At 35.4% G+C, this 22,164-nt stretch overlaps 1 protein-coding gene across 2 annotated transcripts in view; it reads right to left on the bottom strand.

Annotated features, from left to right (window-relative positions):
* Window positions 1-22,164, bottom strand: part of LOC138333881 (transient receptor potential cation channel subfamily M member 3-like) — a 156,424-nt gene that overhangs the window by 24,770 nt on the left and 109,490 nt on the right. For both annotated transcript variants that reach the window (XM_069282523.1, XM_069282522.1), the window contains exons 12-20: window positions 11,118-11,252; window positions 6,694-6,744; window positions 6,267-6,398; window positions 4,300-4,476; window positions 3,763-3,860; window positions 3,205-3,433; window positions 2,496-2,675; window positions 2,072-2,275; window positions 1,707-1,835 (exon numbers count right to left, since the gene is read on the bottom strand). In XM_069282523.1, coding sequence (XP_069138624.1) covers window positions 1,707-1,835; window positions 2,072-2,275; window positions 2,496-2,675; window positions 3,205-3,433; window positions 3,763-3,860; window positions 4,300-4,476; window positions 6,267-6,398; window positions 6,694-6,744; window positions 11,118-11,252 — 1,335 coding nt within the window. The remainder of the gene's footprint in view (window positions 1-1,706; window positions 1,836-2,071; window positions 2,276-2,495; window positions 2,676-3,204; window positions 3,434-3,762; window positions 3,861-4,299; window positions 4,477-6,266; window positions 6,399-6,693; window positions 6,745-11,117; window positions 11,253-22,164) is intronic.

Raw genomic sequence — 22,164 nt, 5'->3', positions numbered from 1 at the left:
AAATAACTTTTTCTCTGCAACTTAACATGGGATTACGCTCATAATGCAATGGTTACATCCTTATAGGGTTTGAATTCAAAATTTTGCAAATGATGGGGCTGACCCCCCGGGGGCCTGAAGGGTGGGGTCAAAAGGGGTCAATTTAGCTATTTCCATATAAACGACTTCTTCTCTGCAACTAAGAATGGAAGAGCACTTATAATGCAATGGTAGCATCCTTATAGGGTTGGGATTTGAAATTGTACAAATGATAGGGCTGATCCCCGGGGCCTTAGACGGCAATAGATGCGAGGTCAAAAGGTCAATTAGGCTACTATTTTCATATAAATTACTTTGTCTCTCAACCTATGTATTGGATAGCATATTTGTATGGTATCAATAGCATCATTGTATGGTTGTGATTCAAAATTAAACTTTGGGAGTCAATTTTGCTTATTTTTCTAATTGTCTGAGTCTTGTGATAATTACTAACAAAAAACCAGGTGAGCGATACAGGCCCTCTGGGCCTCTTGTTGATTAACCTGAGGCTTGCCATATTTACATTGTATGCTAGAAAACTTTAGATTTCTTAGTTCTTGATGAATTGTTAATCTTTTGCAAACAGAATAAACAAAGTGAGACAAAAGACACATCAATAAATAATTGTTGATGTCTTGCCTACCAAAAAAGTCTTCTAGGTTTGGGTATTACGTCTGATCTTATCAATTTGTACACAGACACCAAGATGCTGGACTTCACTCTCACCACGTCCTCAACTTCTAACTAGCACAGGGGAGCAAGCTCTCATAGAAAATTGACATAAAGCAGAAAAACATTATTTTAAGGATGGTAAGACGGCAAACTTAGAGTGAAAGACTCTGCACTTTTATTTTAAAGTGACGTCATCCACATAGCTTACTAAAAACTTGTTACTGGGGTCAGTTATCATCTTGGGACATTTTTGTTCAAGGTACGATTGCTTGTTTGATTATTTTAATGCCCTATTAACAGCAAGGGTCATGTAAGGACGGCCTCCCATGTATGCAGTGTGTAGCGTGTGTGAAGTGCGAGGTGGGTGTTTTGTGAGACTGCAGTATATTCATGTTGTGTCTTCTTGTGTAGTGGAACTCTTGCCTTTTTAATGGTGCTATATAAATATAAACTTTATTTATTTTACATCGACTGAGAAACAAGTTATACAACTTATGTAAATCACTATCGATGGTCTGGATGTAAGCGCGCGAAAGGTCTTAGTGTGAGAGGAAACCGGAGTGCCGAGAGAAAACCCATGTGGTCGGGCAGGTGACCCCTGACCTTTTCACGTCCCTGTCGGGGATCGAACCCCGGCTGGCTAGATGAAAGGCGAACGGCTTAACCACTACACCACCCGATCACCCATAGTGTTATATCACTGAAGCATGCCGCCAAAGACACCAAGCAACACACCCCACCCGGTCACACTGATCACAGGCGAACCAATCGTCCCAGATAGATAAACTTCATAAAAGAGTTATCTTGTAAAAGCTCTTGATCCATCATTTGGGACATGTCTGTTGTAGTTACAACATATGAGTAAGGGGAACACCTGGTTACAGCTCTCCACCAATCAAATTGGCTCATTTCTGTCCATGGTAAGATAAAATGCATAAAGGTGTTACCTGGGGGTTATCCAATCATTTTGGGAGATTTCTGGGTGAACCCTTCTGTATTTGAACATGACCTCTTACCTGTCTGATCTTTTCGATGGCCAGTGTAAACATGTAGGACATGACAAGGTATTCCTGCCATCTTGGATATGGAGAAGTCTTCACTAACACGACGTATGTATAACAGATGAGAAATCCCAGATAGGCCATCTGTAAGTAAACAAAGATCTCTCATAAGTTTCTATCATTCATTTTATCTCCCTCTTGCGGTTATCATGTTCACAAGGCTAAATTAACACATGACACACATAGACAAAAAAAGGGACAATGCTATGGTCAGGTGATGAAAAATTGTGACAGTTAACACAAACAAAGGAATAAACCTGAAGATGCTGGTAGTTTACAATAGTATTACTGGTGATTTAGTATGATAACAAAGCACTTACTGTATAAAACCAGAATTTGGTGATAGGTGCATTGTAAAACTCATATATCCTCTTGCCGAGTCGTAATGGGCTTTTCTTTTTCTTAATTGTAAATTGTGAGTATTCTTGATTACTATCGTTGTGGAGAGATCCGTTTTCTCTCGGGAAACCCTGGCTGGACGAATGGAAGCTGGTCTCTATGTTAACTTCATCTATGTACAGATTCTGCAAGTAAGAAACCAATAATAAAATTCCTGCTTAATTGATAGTCAAATTTTGTCCAGATACTACATCTTACAAACCAATTATTGCACAAATATTGTATTAGTCAATCATCAAACTTTTTTCAGGTGTTGGCAGGTAGCTTCCTAGTAGGCGAGTATTCTTGGTTAACATTGAGTATCTTCTGACGGTGACTGCCTCTTCCTCTTCGACGTGTTCTTACCTCATTTACATGGTCCTCATTGATGTCCTCACTGAAGGATAGTTCTCCCTCCTCCTCACTCGCCTGGTTCTCCAGTTCGTCCAGATGTTCCTCCATCGTCTGAGGCATCAACTGTAGTTCTTCTTTACTCTTAAACTCCAGGGCCAGAATATACGGGGGAATCAGTATACCTAATATTACCTGTAATGTAAAATATAATTGTCATTTCATCACATAACGGACATCCTACCACCATACACCCACAATACTCCAAGGTTTCTGATCACTTACTACCTCTACACCCCTGGGTGTTCATTAATACACCAGTATAATCCCATAATCCCTCCCCCCTTCAATGACTGACATGATATCTATTACTGAGACTATCTGTATGCATAACAACAAACTAAGAAGAGTTGCTTCCCTTTGACAGTTTATATCTGTACTTCCAATGACTTGTGCTCCTCACTGAATTACTTTTAATAATATTCAGTTTCAGCACAATGGTATTTCCAATAATTCAACAGTATTTATGGACTGGAAAAAGCACGGCTGGATTAATCATTGATCATATCCCACGCCAAGAGGCTTAGAACCTCTGTTTAAGAGTTGGGAGGTTCCCATTGGAATTCCTGACCATTACATTTTCTTCTAAAACTCAAGACAGCGAGCCTTACGGGAATAGAACAGGAAGCTGTAATGTATCCTGGATCTGACAGTATTAACCCACCTTGAGACTGCTGTTCTTCCTCATCTGTAGGCCTCCCATCCACATGTCGTTTAGGAGAATTTGACAACAGGTGTGGGCCACGAACTCTCGGTGATTAGCTGCGACAGCCAGGCTAAGACACGTCTGGTCACTGAAATTCTTTAGCTCATAGGTGAGTAACTGTTGAGTGTAATCATCGTCTATCTTGTAACAGTGTTCCAGTAACTCCAAAGCCAACACTTGGAATTCCCTAATAGGTGAAAATTCATATTTTTATGCATCATATTTACATGACTTTAGAAATATTTGTTACATTTAATTATATGCAGGGTTATACATCATTACCATTAAAAGATCAGGCAAAAAAATCATAACACAAGTAGCTCTCTTTATTAGAGCTGTAAATGACTGAAAAGCCATAGTTTTCAGAGAAAATTCACCAACTTACAGTCATCTTGAAAGTATCGCACAGAAAAGTTTACATGAAAGTCACTTCTCTTTATAAATTCGCAACAATTTTGTTCAAACTGCTCTGAAGGTTGTCTCTGTTTATTGAGTTTTTTGTTTTTGGTTGCTTACTTTGCATACGACCTGAGTTCGTCTGAGATGTCCACCTCAAGATCATCTGAGTCGGCTTCATGTGACATGGCTTTGTAAAGTTTACAGGCCATCAAAGCCTACAAAATATTCATAACCCAAAATTGCATATTAATGATACACTGTACAAATTCTTCTTCAAATAAACATTTTATTTTTATAAGACTTAGAAATATACACATTTTCGTGTCCTTTGCACTATACATACGACCCCAAATGACAATATTGCTATAATTTTCATCCTAGTAAGTAAAAATTATCTCGGCGAAGTCTGCTAACATCAGAAATGATTATGATATAAAATAAATACATCAATACAAACTTTTATTCGTAAACAGATTGAGTTACCTCCCCTTTTTAATTACATGTACCTTGCCCATAGCCCCTTCAACAGTTAAAAGAATATCTGCAAAGTTTGATAATATCAGAAACAAGCAGGACACAAAATAAATACATTTATATCTTCAGATAAAATTTTATTTTTAAATAGAGTTACCTCCCCTTCTTCAGTTCACCTACCTTGGCCATAGCCTCTTCTCCATGTTGCCACATAAAAAGTGCCATCTTTTGTCGCTTCATCAGGACGGCCCAGATCATTAGATCATGGAATGGGTAGGGGAAGAGTTCCTGTGCTTCTTTCGTATCCAGGAACATTGGTAGCGTGGTTACTAGGTTACCCATGTTACCGGCCGCGCCCTATAATGTAAACATAATTTTAGTATAACACACGAAACTTTCTAAATATTTCGGAATCCTCCTAATTCGCAACAACCATGCATGCTTAAAAATTATAAAATATTACAAATTAAGTGGCTGCTTGGCAACATAATTGAGCCATGTATCAAAAGTGCTTTTGCTGGTAATATTCTGCATATTATATATCATTGTTCTTGGCAGCTGCTTGTGAAAATCAGACAATTATTGTCTCATAAACAGCAGGAATCTTGGTTTAAAATTAATTACACTTTTAGGCAGCACATCACATGTTTTCATGTTTACTCCACTAATTTTACATCAATATTTATTTTAAATTCTCCTAAGCACGATTCTTACTCTGTCCAGCTGAAATCATACATTTGCCATAATTAGCGCCCAGAATGCTTAGGTAAGTGTAACAAAGTAGGGTGCTTATTTATGAACCAAAATGTAAGTTCTGGACGAAAAAAGTCAGCCATATATCCAATCTTTCTGAACTCATGGTACATTAATCTCTTACAGTAAACATGCATATGCCTTTTATCCTTTGAGACACATTTTTATGTCGTGATTCACAAGTTCATGTTATATGGATTACAATACGGATGTCAGAGGCATCACATGTAAAACATTGTTTAATCCATGGGATGGGGGCCTTTAAGCGGAGGTGTGTGCGCTTCTTGGCAGATAGACGCTAATTACGCCAAATATGATAGATGAAGTAATTTTTAATTTATTATAAATTTCTGTTTTTTTGTAAGTCTGTAACTTTAGTCCAATAGGTATCAATAGTACATCCTTTCCCTGTCATGAAATGATGGGAGTTTGGAGCATTAGCCACAAAACCACAATATTAGCAATGTGTACATAGGTATACCCCCATGGCATGTAATAAAGATAAAATTTATTATTTACAAAACATAATTAAGACAGTAAAAGGATGTGTGGATGACCTGTCACCACAGTAGACATTATTGATAAACAACTTGATGGCAGATGTTAAAAGCATGAAATTTTAATTGATTCAGCATGAAATTTTAATTGATTCAGCATGAAATTTTAATGGATCCAGCATGAAATTTTAATTGATTCATCAATGAAATTTTAATTGATTCAGCAATGAAATTTTAATTGATTCAGCATGAATTTTAATTGATTAAGCATGAAAGTTTAATTGATTCCGTTTGAAATTCTAAGTGATTCAATTGACAGGAGATAGTCTACATGTGTAATCAGAAGTAAAATTCCAGTTAAAAAATCATAGGTTAAATTTCAAATATAAAATATTAATTAGCAAACATTCTCTAGAAATAGAATAATATGTTTCCTGAGCTAGTTATCGCATAGAAACATAATTATTTCTTATTTTCAGTGACAGTAACCTTGACCCCTGAATAGTGATCCAAAATAAAAAACGTTCATAAAAAAGGATCTGTTTGATGTTTAAGCTATTGTGTAATAAACCTATTTTAGATTTTGGCAACAATGCCTTGAACTTTGACCTTCTGAAATTTAAAAAAAAATCCTATTTATGGACTTTTGATGTGCATTGATTGCATTTTCTTTTTAAATTTCATGAAAATTTAAAAGCAAATCAAAACTGAGGCTACAAAATTGTGCTTTATTACAGTAATTCTGGCAATTTAGAGTTTATTTGACATTTAAGGAAAGGAACAACTTTAGCAATCAATAATTAGATTATTAATAGTGATTGGTTAAAGTTATTGAAAGTTATAAAAATAATGATGCATGATGATCTATTGGTAACTAGAGATCCAATTTAGACATACATTACGCTTGATGGCGTTGTACTTCTGCCGGAACCGTTTTCGACAGTACGACGCACGGAAAGCTCCATCCATCAAATGCTCAATGACTGCTCCGATGTCAATCAAGTTGTACCGGTAGTTAGATGGGACGTGCTGAAACCAACACCAGTTCATGTATCAAACTCTGTCAATACTCAATAAATCTCAAAAAGTCCATCAAACTGAACAAATTCTCATTGTAGTAAGAATTCTTTTGGTCATTTTTGGCAAACACTTTAGGCAAATGAATAAATCTTTTTTTTTTTTTATATAGAAATTTGGTTATACTTTTTCTGATAATGAAATAACCAATACTAAATGGAAGCTTCTTGGGTTTACAAAACTGATATGTTTATCATTCCTCAAGAGCAGAGAATTTTCTATATCTTATCTGTTACGCAATATTTACCTTCTTGATATCTCGTACCAGGTACCTCAGAGTATTACTTGGACCATGTCTCTGAAATCACAAGAAAAATCAAATGAAAACGACCAGCTAAGTTAAGGATAATTTATTCCTTACAAGACAGGTAGATAAGTGTAAATCTTCTAAGTACAAAACATATGATATCCAAATGTAAATCTTCTAAGTACAAAACATATGATATCCAAATGTAAATCTTCTAAGTACAAAACATATGATATCCAAATGTAAATCTTCTAAGTACAAAACATATGATATCCAAATGTAAATCTTCTAAGTACAAAAAACATATGATATCCAAATGTAAATCTTCTAAGTACAAAACATATGATATCCAAATGTAAATCTTCTAAGTACAAAACATATGATATCCAAATGTAAATCTTCTAAGTACAAAAACATATGATATCCAAATGTAAATCTTCTAAGTACAAAACATATGATATCCAAATGTAAATCTTCTAAGTACAAAACATATGATATCCAAATGTAAATCTTCTAAGTACAAAACATATGATATCCAAATGTAAATCTTCTAAGTACAAAACATATGATATCCAAATGTAAATCTTCTAAGTACAAAACATATGATATCCAAATGTAAATCTTCTAAGTACAAAACATATGATATCCAAATGTAAATCTTCTAAGTACAAAACATATGATATCCAAATGTAAATCTTCTAAGTACAAAACATATGATATCCAAATGTAAATCTTCTAAGTACAAAACATATGATATCCAAATGTAAATCTTCTAAGTACAAGACAGATTATATCCAAATAAGGTTTTCATTAATCAGAGGTCAAAATAAAGGTCATAAATATGCAAAAATGCTTTGAAACCTAATAAAAAAATGTTTGCTATTTCACTAAATGTACAAATGTTTGCATAAAATTTTTTGCATGAAAATCAATACATGTGTACTCATATTTACATTCATTTTACTTATTGAAAACTACCGAAGAAAATCAATTGATCAATGTGTAGCAGAATTTTCAAAATCTGCAGTTCCACCAAGTAAAATGCATAATCTATCACCTTCTGTCTCTAATGTTAAAACATAATCAATCTTAATTAAAACTCACTGCAGCATTTCAATAACCCGACTGGTTGTTGAAACGATCCTCTATTTCCTAACCAAGGAACATCAATGTTCATCAATCACAGAAAATACCTACTTTTTATGTACTTTCTTTGACTACAGTACAGGAACCTTTCCCTAATTATCAATTGTCTTTTGATTAATACAACACATTTATACAACAGAAACTCAAGCTCAATCTATTTTATTATATTCTTTTTTACTATTTTAAAGGGACAATTCGCTCTGGCTAATTCTTTTACATAACCAAGAAGCAAAATAAGGCATAAATGTATTGTTCTACAATTCTTATGAAACATATAACATAAAATATTGAGAAATTCCACGTCATTGTTTAGTATTTTAATTAATATCGTTGAAATATCAAATCGTTGATCAATACGATTAAGCAGGTACAATATGGACGCCTCACCCATACCCGAGCCAAAATCACGCACGTTAAACAAATAAACTACATAACCACTGAGAAGGTGATAAAATGACTTTTAGGCAAGACAATTCAACTAATGAGGTAAACACACTACTGTTTGAGCGATTTGACCAGTTCAAGACAAAAGTTGCATTACTCTACGAGCAAGGGACAGGGTTCGGCATACAAGAAGTTCGACCACAATGTGTAATGGCGGACAGCGAGGAGTTTGAACATCTATACACATGTCACAGTCATGGGCTTTTCAGGCATATCACAGTAAAACCGACTGATGATTTAATTTCCATAAGAACTGGTTTTTCCGATATATGTACAAATTTTAATGTTCTCTTAGACTGAATTGTCCCTTTAAGCTCAATCTATTTTATTATATTCTTTTTTACTAATTTAAGCTCAATCTATTTTAATATATTTTTTTAATACTTTATTTTTACAATTACACTTTAAACTGTATGCTGGGAAATTAATAACACTAGACATGGATATATCCCAGCATTTGTTAATTGAACTGCTTGTCTTGACTTGAATATCACTATATAAAATGGCCATTGTGATCTTAACTTTGCTGTTCATTATCCCGGAAAAGTTTCAGTGACAGCAAGTATGTAGAAAGATCCCAGCCAAGATCATGTGGAGCAGGATGCAAAAGTATAGTGCAATATCATACGACTTTCTAGCCTTTTTATACCTATACCATTTAAATCTCACATACAAAGACCCAACACCATCAATGATGCCCTGGAGGACTATGCTATGTCCGGTTTACAATTTTATACAATGGACGTTCACCAAATGTTGATCCGAGTCAGCACAGAAGATACAAACACATCATTAACTATGCATGTGTAGCTTAAGTAAGTATCCAAACAATCCAAGTCTATTTCCTGGTCGGTGCTAAACAATCATTTGTATGTAAATGGATCAGGAGACAAACATTCCAGAGACCAAGAGGTCAGTACAGAGTACATACTGGTATATACATTTTATATGGGTGAAGCGTGGGGCAAGGACCAAAAATATTTTATTACAAGAGGAATTTATATTAAATACAGTGACCATTTCTCTGAAAAGAGCATCCTACTGATGAATATGTTTTTAGGTTATTCTTTACATGAACCAAGAAATATGGAGAGGGGACGTGGCCAAGTGGTTTAAAGATGTAGCGACATATGACCACAAGCCCTACACCTCTGGAATGCGAGTTCGAATCCCATGTGGGGCAGTTGCCAGGTACTGACCGCTGGTCGGTGATTTTTCTCTTGGCACTCCGGTTTTCTTCAACTTAAATCAAACATGGCACGATCTTACACGACCCGGGCTCCCGGGCTGGGTTGTTAATGGGATATGTTGATATGTAACCTGAACGCCCTGAACAGAACTCTCCCCATGCCCCCTACCCGTCAATGTGTCTGTGCAGTCACTCTGTCAGTTTCTTTCAACTGATCAATTTCTCATTAAAAGATGGACAAAGTCACAGACGAAGGTATGATATACGAGTACTCTAGACTGCAGCTTTCAGGTAGCAACAACATTTCCAATGCAAATGTACATGGAACATTGTCTACAAAATAAGTGATTTAGACTCATTTCACACGCAAAGGAAACATAAATCACTGGTCAATACACACTTAACATGTATTTCTCACAGAAACCTTTGCATGGCACAGTTTGTCGGAGTTCCTCAAGTGTCCATAATATAAATCAGGTTTTTTTTTTTTTTTTTTTTAGACTGACCATGTTGTAAAAAATTTTCAGTTTCTGTATCACCTGACTGACTGTGGTGTAGAGATCTTCCAGCCTCTGTATCACCTGACTGACTGTGTTGTAGAGATCTTCCAGCCTCTGTATCGTTTGATTTACTGTGTTGTAGAGATCTCCCAGCCTCTGTATCACCTGACTGACCATGCTGTAGAGATCTTCCAGCCTCTGTATCACCTGACTGACTGTGTTGTAGAGATCTTCCAGCCTCTGTATCACCTGACTGACCATGCTGTAGAGATCTTCCAGCCTCTGTATCACCTGACTGACTGTGTTGTAGAGATCTCCCAGCCTCTGTACCACCTGACTGACCATGCTGTAGAGATCTCCCAGCCTCTGTACCACCTGACTGACCATGCTGTAGAGATCTTCCAGACTCTGTATTGTTTGATTTACTGTGTTATAGAGATCTTCCAGTCTCTGTATCATCTGACTGACCATGCTGTAGAGATCTTCCAGCCTCTGTATCATCTGACTTACCTTGCTGTAGAGATCTCCAAGCCTCTGTATCACCTGACTGACCATGCTGTAGAGATCTTCCAGCCTCTGTATCGTTTGATTTACTGTGTTGTAGAGATCACCCAGCCCCTGTATCATCTGACTGACCATGCTGTAGAGATCTTCCAGCCTCTGTATCATCTGACTTACCTTTCTGTAGAGATCTTCCAGCCTCTATATCATCTGACTAACCGTGTTGTAGAGATCTTCCAGCCTCTGTATCATCTGACTAACCGTGTTGTAGAGATCTTCCAGCCTCTGTATCATCTGACTAACCGTGTTGTAGAGATCTTCCAGCCTCTGTATCACCTGACTGACTGTGTTGTAGAGATCTTCCAGCCTCTGTATCATCTGACTGACCATGCTGTAGAGTTCTTCCAGCCTCTGTATCATCTGACTTACCTTTCTGTAGAGATCTTCCAGCCTCTGTATGTATCATCTGACTTACCTTTCTGTAGAGATCTTCCCAGCCTCTGTATCATCTGACTTACCATGTTGTAGAGATCTCCTAACCTCTGTATCATCAGATTGACCTTGTCGGAGAGATCTTTTAACCTCTGTATCACCTGAATTACGATGCTGTAGAGATCTTCCAGCCTCTATATGATCTGACTTACCGTGTTGTAAAGTTCTTCCAGCCTCTGTATCGTGAGGAAAGTCTGCATGCTCACACCATTCTCTAACAGCAACTTGACAAAGTCCACGCGGTCGTTGATAAGTGCGTCCATCATGGCTTGCTCCAGTGAGCCTTCCTGTAATCACAAACACACCATATTTAGCCTTCACACTATGCAGGCTATCAATTACACCACTAATCTTCCTGAAACGAATTTAGTAATTAGATCTTTTTTTTTCTCGTCTGATTACAGAGTTCTTCCGTGATATTCCCCTCGAATAAAGCTATAAGGCTTCAGCCCCTTGAGTCCATCCACCTTCTAAGATTTATTTCAAAATACAAAGCTACGCCTACTTGGCAGTTAAAAAATCTCTCATCAAGAAAATTTAAAGCTTTGAATTTGTTGTTCTTTTCTTTTATATCTGTTTTTTTTTCCAGAGTTAATCCTCTTTGTATTGTTTTTTGTTTTTTTTTGGCAATGCCTTCTGAATCAACAACATGACCGAATTTATCACCGTTAGCATCAGATTGACTGACAAAGGTGACAAAACCCTGTTTGTACACAGATCATGGTATTGAAGCATTACAGATAGCATGCCATTACATTTATATTGTTTACAATTTCAGTTTTTGAAAAATTCTGACCAAATTATCTGCTATCTCACTGATTTTTGATAACTTATTGTTTTGCCTATATATATCATAGAGGGCCTTCATCATTATGTATTTGCAGCAAAGAACCTGTGGCACTGACATTAATAACAAATATTGTACGTCAACTTTAACGTCTTCGCTGATGTGACGACGACACATTAGCGTTCAGTTGTTTTCATCAGCAAAACAGTTTATTATGACAAATACAATGGGTTTTACTATGTTCATTTGCATGACTTGAGCGATAATCAGCAGCATGAGTCAGTCTCAGGGTTTATCAGTCAAAATTTGCATTAAAAAGAAATATCTATGAACATATGTACTTTATGGCAATAAAAAATTTTGAACAATTTTCAAACCTTTCAAATAAGTTCAAATAACTTATAGTCAATATATCTTCAAAATGATCTAAAAGTCTACTTTTTCTATTTGATAACCAGTTGATTTGTAATAAGGCATAATCCAATGAGAGATGAAATTAGAAATGTTTGTAAGATATGAATGCTGTTTATTCCCCAAGAATATTGGACAGGTATGAAGGGTTGGGGGCAGGATAGACATTTTGTGACACCCCCCCCCCCTTCTCCCCCCCCCCCCCCCCCCCCCCTTTTGTCCTCCTCAAATCATTACTTAACAAGAGCAAAATAATTACCACAATACGGTATATAAACCAACACTGGGCATAACTTGAAAATGAATATTCCAGTAAAATTAAAAACGGATGGCCTAAGCTGTCTTACATATTAATTCTGTACAGTATTAATTAAAAAATTATGGGGAAATAAATGAGCAAAAACACCTAAATGTCATGGTTATTGTGATAAACATTCACTTATAACTCAAGTTTGTAATCCTAATGGACATAAAAAATGTAAAAAGTGTTATATACAATTAACAAAACCACCCTAAAAGAGGCACAAAGTAAAGCAGGACGATGGAAACTTTTCTAACCTTGGCAGTGATGAATATGAACACTATATTGAGATGTTTCGCCTTCAATCTATTTTTTTTTTTTTTTTTGTGTAGATTTATCACAATTCTTTTGTTTTTATCTTCTTGTATTTTATTCTCTAAACTCAAGAGTACAAATTCTCTAAACTCAAGAGTATAAATGATTTCAGACATTTTTTCTATCTATCGTGTTGAATCCTACAGGATTATTTTAAAACCTATTAACACTGGTAACTTCCATCTCAATAAAGACAGTAAATTTCACAAACAGAAACAAAATGACTGGAAAGTCTAGTCAATACGCATCAACTTCTTGGAGGGAAAAAAAAAGGTATTTTTTGAAGTATGGTGGATTTTACTAACACTATACCAAATATAAAGTTGACTGTACCCTGTTGCGTAGCAGACGGTCCAGGAGTTTTTCTTCAAACCTATAGCTATAGTACATGCAGGAATTGCTCCCAAATGCACTATCGCTTGCAGAACATACATCCATTTTACCACAAAGACACAAAATAATTCTCCCACCAAATTCAGGAAATGTCCCAGAAACAAAACTCCGGTTTAAATGCCAGAACCATCCTGGTGCAAGTTACAGTGTCCTGGGAACATAGACGGAGTTTAACACTATAGAGTCATCCTGGTGACAGATTTCGTTTGTGAACATTATCAACAAACTGTTAAACATAACTAAAGGTACATCCTTGACAGGAAGTGCCTGTGTGCACTTAATAACTCTATGTCACCGCTAGTGACAACTTTAGCTGCTTTGATGCACAACTTGAATTTATTTCATGCAAAGCTCATTTGTCATTTTATTGTACACGTGTTGTAGGACATCACTTTTGAATACACATGCAATTATGCAGCCATTGTGGTGAAACAAGAGACTTGTGGAAATGTAACCATTCCTTTCTATGAACTTGTCTTAGTAAAGGTTCAGGAAGAAGTGATTAACGCTTACAAGTAAAAGCCTAACAGATTCTCCCATCTTTTTTAATTAACATGGTTAATCAGTGTCCAGATGAATAACTCTGCCACACTTCTTACAAAACAAGCTTGACAGGTTAAGTCTGATTCCAAAACAAGTAATTTCACAGAAAAAGTCTGTCATAATGTCATCCTAACCTTATATGAAAACCTAACATCCTAATATGAAGTTCTCTGGGCAATTCACACTGGAAGGATATGAAAGAAATGAGCTCAGACAGGATAATATGTGGATCTGAGGATCAACAGTAGAAAAGGTAGATATTATAAATAGAAAGGGGCTCAAAAAGGTTTAATGACATAAAATAAATAAGGAAGGGCTCAAAAAGGTTTAATGACATAAAATAAATAAGGAAGGGCTCAAAAAGGTTTAATGACATAAAATAAATAAGGAAGGGCTCAAAAAGGTTTAAATGACATAACATAAATCAGGAGGGGCTCAAAAAGGTTTAATGACATAACATAAATCAGGAGGGGCTCAAAAAGGTTTAATGACATAATATAAAACAGGAGGGGCTCAAAAAGGTTTAATGACAGAACGTAAATAAGGAAGGGCTCAAAAAGGTTTAATGACATAACGTAAATAAGGAAGGGCTCAAAAAGGTTTAATGACATAACGTAAATAAGGAAGGGCTCAAAAAGGTTTAATGACATAACGTAAATCAGGAGGGGCTCAAAAAGGTTTAATGACATAATATAAATCAGGAGGGGCTCAAAAAGGTTTAATGACATAACATAAATCAGGAGGGGCTCAAAAAGGTTTAATGACATAACATAAATCAGGAGGGGCTCAAAAAGGTTAAATGATATAACATAAATAAGGAGGGGCTCAAAAAGGTTTAATGACATAATATAAAACAGGAGGGGCTCAAAAAGGTTTAATGACATAACATAAATCAGGAGGGGTTCAAAAAGGTTTAATGACATAACGTAAATCAGGAAGGGCTCAAAAAGGTTTAATGACATAACGTCAATAAGGCAGGGCTCAAAAAGGTTTAATGACATAATATAAATTAGGAGGGGCTCAAAAAGGTTTAATGACATAATATAAATTAGGAGTGGCTCAAAAAGGTTTAATGACATAATATAAATCAGGAGGGGCTCAAAAAGGTTTAATGACATAACATAAATCAGGAGGGGCTCAAAAAGGTTTAATGACATAACATAAATCAGGAGGGGCTCAAAAAGGTTTAATGACATAACATAAAACAGGAAGGGCTCAAAAAGGTTTAATGACTTAACGTAAATCAGGAAGGGCTCAAAAAGGTTTAATGACATAACATAAATCAGGAGGGGCTCAAAAAGGTTTAATGACATAACATAAATCAGGAGGGGCTCAAAAAATGGTTTAATGACATAACATAAAACAGGAGGGGCTCAAAAAGGTTTAATGACATAATATAAAACAGGAGGGGCTCAAAAAGGTTTAATGACATAATCAGGAGGGCTCAAAAGTTTAGACATAATATAAATCAGGAGGGGCTCAAAAAGGTTTAATGACATAATATAAATCAGGAGGGGCTCAAAAAGGTTTAATGACATAATATAAATCAGGAGGGGCTCAAAAAGGTTTAATGACATAATATAAAACAGGAGGGGCTCAAAAAGGTTTAATGACATAATATAAATCAGGAGGGGCTCAAAAAGGTTTAATGACATAACGTAAATCAGGAGGGGCTCAAAAAGGTTTAATGACATAATAAAAAAGGAGGGGCTCAAAAAGGTTTAATGACATAACGTAAATCAGGAGGGGCTCAAAAAGGTTTAATGACATAAATAAATCAGGAGGGGCTCAAAAAGGTTTAATGACATAAATAAAACAGGAGGGGCTCAAAAAGGTTTAATGACATAATATAAAACAGGAGGGGCTCAAAAAGGTTTAATGACATAACATAAAACAGGAGGGGCTCAAAAAGGTTTAATGACATAACATAAATCAGGAGGGGCTCAAAAAGGTTTAATGACATAACATAAAACAGGAGGGGCTCAAAAAGGTTTAATGACATAACATAAAACAGGAGGGGCTCAAAAAGGTTTAATGACATAACATAAAACAGGAGGGGCTCAAAAAGGATTAATGACATAATATAAATCAGGAGGGGTTCAAAAAGGTTTAATGACATAATGTAAATCAGGAGGGGCTCAAAAAGGTTTAATGACATAACGTAAATCAGGAGGGGCTCAAAAAGGTTTAATGACATAATATAAATCAGGAGGGGCTCAAAAAGGTTTAATGACATAATATAAATCAGGAGGGGCTCAAAAAGGTTTAATGACATAATATAAATCAGGAGGGGCTCAAAAAGGTTTAAATGACATAACATAAATCAGGAGGGGCTCAAAAAGTTTAATGACATAATATAAATCAGGAGGGGCTCAAAAAGGTTTAATGACATAAAATAAATCAGGAGGGGCTCAAAAAGGTTTAAAGACATAATATAAATCAGGAGGGGCTCAAAAAGGTTTAATGACATAATATAAATCAGGAGGGGCTCAAAAAGGTTTAATGACATAATAAAAATCAGGAGGGGCTCAAAAAGGTTTAATGACATAATATAAATCAGGAGAGGCTCAAAAAGGTTTAAATGACATAACATAAATCAGGAGGGGCTCAAAAAGTTTAATGACATAATATAAATCAGGAGGGGCTCAAAAAGGTCTAATGACACAAAATAAATCAGGAGGGGCTCAAAAGGTTTAATGACATAATATAAATCAGGAGGGGCTCAAAAAGGTTTAATGACATAAATAAATCAGGAGGGGCTCAAAAGGTTTAATGACATAAAATAAATCAGGAGGGGCTCAAAAGGTTTAATGACATAATATAAAACAAGAGGGGCTCAAAAGGTTTAATGACATAATATAAATCAGGAAGGGCTCAAAATGTTTAATGACATAATATAAAACAAGAGGGACTCAAAATGTTTAATGACATAATATAAAACAAGAGGGGCTCAAAAGGTTTAATGACATAATATAAATCAGGAGGGGCTCAAAAAGGTTTAATGACATAAAATAAATCAGGAGGGGCTCAAAAAGGTTTAATGACATAATATAAATCAGGAGGGGCTCAAAAGGTTTAATGACATAATATAAATCAGGAGGGGCTCAAAAAGGTTTAATGACATAATATAAATCAGGAGGGGCTCAAAAAGGTTTAATGACATAATATAAATCAGGAGGGGCTCAAAAAGGTTTAATGACATAAAATAAATCAGGAGGGGCTCAAAAAGGTTTAATGACATAACATAAATCAGGAGGGGCTCAAAAAGGTTTAATGACATAATATAAATCAGGAGGGGCTCAAAAATGTTTAATGACATAATATAAATCAGGAGGGGCTCAAAAAGGTTTAATGACATAATATAAATCAGGAGGGGCTCAAAAAGGTTTAATGACATAATATAAATCAGGAGGGGCTCAAAAAGGTTTAATGACATAATATAAATCAGGAGGGGCTCAAAAAGGTTTAATGACATAATATAAATCAGGAGGGGCTCAAAAAGGTTTAATGACATAACGTAAATCAGGAGGGGCTCAAAAAGGTTTAATGACATAATATAAATCAGGAGGGGCTCAAAAAGGTTTAATGACATAACATAAATCAGGAGGGGCTCAAAAAGGTTTAATGACATAATATAAATCAGGAGGGCTCAAAAGGTTTAATGACATAACTAAATCAGGAGGGGCTCAAAAAGGTTTAATGACATAACATAAATCAGGAGGGGCTCAAAAAGGTTTAATGACATAACATAAATCAGGAGGGGCTCAAAAAGGTTTAATGACATAAAATAAATCAGGAAGGGCTCAAAAGGTTTAATGACATAAAATAAATCAGGAGGGGCTCAAAAAGGTTTAATGACATAACATAAATCAGGAGGGGCTCAAAAAGGTTTAATGACATAAATAAATCAGGAGGGGCTCAAAAAGGTTTAATGACATAATATAAATCAGGAGGGGCTCAAAAAGGTTTAATGACATAACATAAATCAGGAGGGGCTCAAAAAGGTTTAATGACATAACATAAATCAGGAGGGGCTCAAAAAGGTTTAATGACATAATATAAATCAGGAGGGGCTCAAAAAGGTTTAATGACATAACATAAATCAGGAGGGGCTCAAAAAGGTTTAATGACATAACATAAATCAGGAGGGGCTCAAAAAGGTTTAATGACATAACATAAATCAGGAGGGGCTCAAAAAGGTTTAATGACATAACATAAATCAGGAGGGGCTCAAAAAGGTTTAATGACATAATATAAATCAGGAGGGGCTCAAAAAGGTTTAATGACAAAACATAAATCAGGAGGGGCTCAAAAGGTTTAATGACATAACATAAATCAGGAGGGGCTCAAAAGGTTTAATGACATAATATAAATCAGGAGGGGCTCAAAAAGGTTTAATGACATAACATAAATCAGGAGGGGCTCAAAAAGGTTTAATGACATAACATAAATCAGGAGGGGCTCAAAAAGGTTTAATGACATAACATAAATCAGGAGGGGCTCAAAAAGGTTTAATGACATAATATAAATCAGGAGGGGCTCAAAAAGGTTTAATGACATAACATAAATCAGGAGGGGCTCAAAAAGGTTTAATGACATAACATAAATCAGGAGGGGCTCAAAAGGTTTAATGACATAACATAAATCAGGAGGGGCTCAAAAAGGTTTAATGACAAAACATAAATCAGGAGGGGCTCAAAAGGTTTAATGACATAACATAAATCAGGAGGGGCTCAAAAGGTTTAATGACATAATATAAATCAGGAGGGGCTCAATCAATTGCGGTGTTCACATTACTCTCTGTCATCATTTTAAGGATATTATTCTACCGGATAGAAACATTTGTGTTAGGGTGTCACAGTATTATATCTAGTTGGTAATAAAGTTGTGATATCAATAAGTTTTGATCGAACCTTGGCTGCTGGATTGATGGTAAAATCTAACCAATACATTCATATTAGTACATTTAGTAATTTACATACAGACAAAGATTAATTTCCACAAAATATCACAAAAACAGACTTTGAGGCCTTCCCTCAGGCACAAGTTCTGGATACGCAGAGTAGAAACGATGGTCCCTCCAGGCTCACATCTGGATTCCATTAGGTCCAATTTGAGTTCAAACACATCAGGAAATTCAAATTTACTCTCTGTTGTCCCTTTCATCGTAAATTTGGACGGTGATTGAACTTGCCCATTAGGTTTACTCGTGGGCATCATCACTGTCCCTTGAAAGTCACTTTTGGAAGATAACTCCCCATCACTTTGAGATGACACTGTTTCAACAAGGTCAGACTGAAATGACACTGACCTTTCAAGGTCATCAGGGTCAACTTGAAATTCACATGTCCCTTTGAGTTCAATTTGGGACATACCTTTCTCTTCATCGCCTAAATGAAATGAGGCTGACCTTTCAAGGTCACACTGAGGATCTTTTGTCTCTTCCATGTCACCTTTGGAGGTCACGGATCCTTTAAGGTCACGCTGAGATGCAGTAATCCCTCCAAGGTCAAATTTGGACATCACTTCATGGCCAAGCTGGGATGTAACTGACAATTTAAGGTCAGACTGAGACTTGTCTTCACCTTCACAGTCATCTTGGGACTGCATTTTCGAGTTTTGGAAACTTCTGCGTTAAACGTAATGGTGACTAGCCTTCTATGTTATGTTGTCTGAAGCGTCAGTTCTCTGCTGTAGTGAGGTGTAAATCCCCTACTGCACCAGTCGTGCCTGTATTTTGTGTCTGGGAAAGGTGCACTAAATGTTCTGACCAGTATCGTCTGTCGTACTGCCCAAGGCCGATACCTAGGTGCCTTGTCCTTTTTATGATACAATGGAGTGTTTGGTCGGACATCTCTGCCGTCTGTCAATCATGCTAACAAGTGGTGACGACAGAACAACAGCCATATTATTATAAACAGGTTCTAATCAAACCCTCGTAACTGTCACCTCCATCACAGCTCCTAACCTTTACATTTCTTAATGCTTATTATCTATCCTAGTTCAACATGCATTGATGATGTGACGTAGGCTTCAAAATATTCAACTTGTGGTTTTATACTAATTCAATATTTCAATTTCGCTTAGAGAAATTAATGACTGAATAATGCATTAATTCTGAAAAGTTTCACTCATTGACATGGAAATTAACTCTTTGATTCTTTTTCTTTTCTTGAAAATATAAAAAAAAATCACATGAATTTATTGTAATAGAAATTGAAAACAATCCATCTTATTGATGTTTCCTCAATTATTTTTTTACTACAAAACATTTTTTCATTTTGATAATTTCCAGTCGTGTCTTTTTCATGATTTTGTTGCTAAACTTTGTAATTTAAACCAACTCTATTATCATTGAAAGAAAGTGCCTTTCTCATCAAAGTCAACCTACTTTTAAAATGTCCATCTAAGTTATAAAATTATACAGGGTACAGCTAAACATTGTAATTAGCTTTAAAATTAGTAGGACCATAATAACAATTTAATTGTCAGAGCATTAAGTGAAGTATGATTGAATAAATTTAAAAACCTGTCTAAGTGACCACCTTTGTATAATGACCACCTGCTTTAACGACCATTTTGTTGAGGTTAATTTTCACCTCTGTATAATGACCACCTGCTTAAACAACCATTTTGTTGGGTTTACAAATGGCAAATTTCAACACTATTTAACCTGTGTATAAAGAATACTTGTCTATGCAGACCTTTCCTGGTATTTTGGGTGGTCTTTAAAGGTAGGTTGATATACTAGACAGTTAAGTTTTCGGTGGAGTTCACAAAATAGAAAGGTATATGAGTTTTAAGAGTTGGAGTAAAGAGGTTCATCTGTAGTATATTACATCTAAATATGTAGTTTTGACAAAGTCTTACATAAAATTCAGAAATACTGCTATTTCAACTGATACATCAATAATCTATTAAAAATTTATTCTATAACACTTCTGTTCCACTATATCCTTTTCTTCCCCACAAAATGTCTACTACGGATTGTTATGTTAAGTACAGTAGGTTTTGGACCATGTGACAGCTAGCTTGTCGGACAAATGACATTCTCACATTAATCACGATCTCAGCCAACAACCTAATATCATCACACGTTAATTACAAAGATAGTATGTCTGTACAATAATAATCCTTATGCTGAATTTCTAGGCTACAAATTAGCATATTACAGACTTGGAATTGTGGCCTCATGTATTTCTTATACAACAAAGTAATATATATTTTTAATTAGCTAATTTCAGTAAAGTTTGTTAATGCTAATCAACATGTTTCCTTGGTGTGTTTCTTTTTTCAATCTTACAACATAAACTCCATTTCTAATTTGTATTTTCACAATTACCCACAGACTTCGTAAAATCTTGGTAAATGCAAATTCAGAGACCTTTTCTGAGATTTGAAGATATAAAGAAACCCTACAGTTTCCATTTCAAACTTAGAACACAATTTGAACTCAAAACGAAGATTTAAAAAAAAAAAATTATTATAACATAGAATCTCTTTTTGATATGACCAAATTAGATCATACAGGATTCAGAAACGGCTACAATAAATGCACCTTTCTAATTTTATATTTAAAAGGGACGTGACCTGACAGAATGTCATGTAAGGGGAGGTAATTTTAGATGCTCTGCTCGCCAAATTTCATGTCCAGAGCATATCAACCCAAAATTTAGATGAAACTGCTTCTTAAAGATTCCATGATTTTATGGATAGCCAGCCTTTATGGTAAGTGACCTCAGCTTAAGTGTCTGTAAATGGTGATGGGATGACCGTCTGCCTGTAACTGGTCATGTCAGCCTTCCAGTGATGTATATGGGAACCCTAGATGTGTCCTTAACCCACTGTACTCGTGTTAATGAACTACGCAGACGTCTATCTGGCCGTCACATCTACTCGAGTCGACCTGTCAAATCTACAAATCGACCATGTGATCAAAGACCTAAAGATGTCAATCTCAGAATCATCACTGTAAATGATAGGATTTTCAAAGGACAAAAGGCATCCGTATTGGGATTATCAATGAGAAACAAATGGAAGTAAATTACTTGAGTGGATTTTATAGACAGATTTCTACGAAATCAAACAAATGGATGTAAATTACTTGAGTGGTTTTTATAGACAGATTTCTACGAAATCAAACAAATGGATGGTAATTACTTGAGTGGGTTTTATAGACAGGTTTCTACAAAATCAAATAAATGGAAGTAAATTACTTGAGTAGTTTTTATAGACAGATTTCTACGAAATCAAACAAATGGATGGTAATTACTTGAGTGGGTTTTATAGACAGGTTTCTACGAAATCAAATAAATGGAAGTAAATTACTTGAATAGTTTTTATAGACAGATTTCTACGAAATCAAAGAAATGGATTGTAATTACTTGGGTGGTTTTTATAGACAGGTTTTCTACGAAATCAAACAAATGAATGTAGATTACTTGAGTGG

This window comes from Argopecten irradians, chromosome 10 (assembly GCF_041381155.1).
Source record: "Argopecten irradians isolate NY chromosome 10, Ai_NY, whole genome shotgun sequence".
Classification (NCBI taxonomy): domain Eukaryota; kingdom Metazoa; phylum Mollusca; class Bivalvia; order Pectinida; family Pectinidae; genus Argopecten; species Argopecten irradians.
The sequence above is the reverse complement of the archived record's forward strand: the minus strand, read 5'-3'. Positions and strand labels throughout refer to the sequence as shown.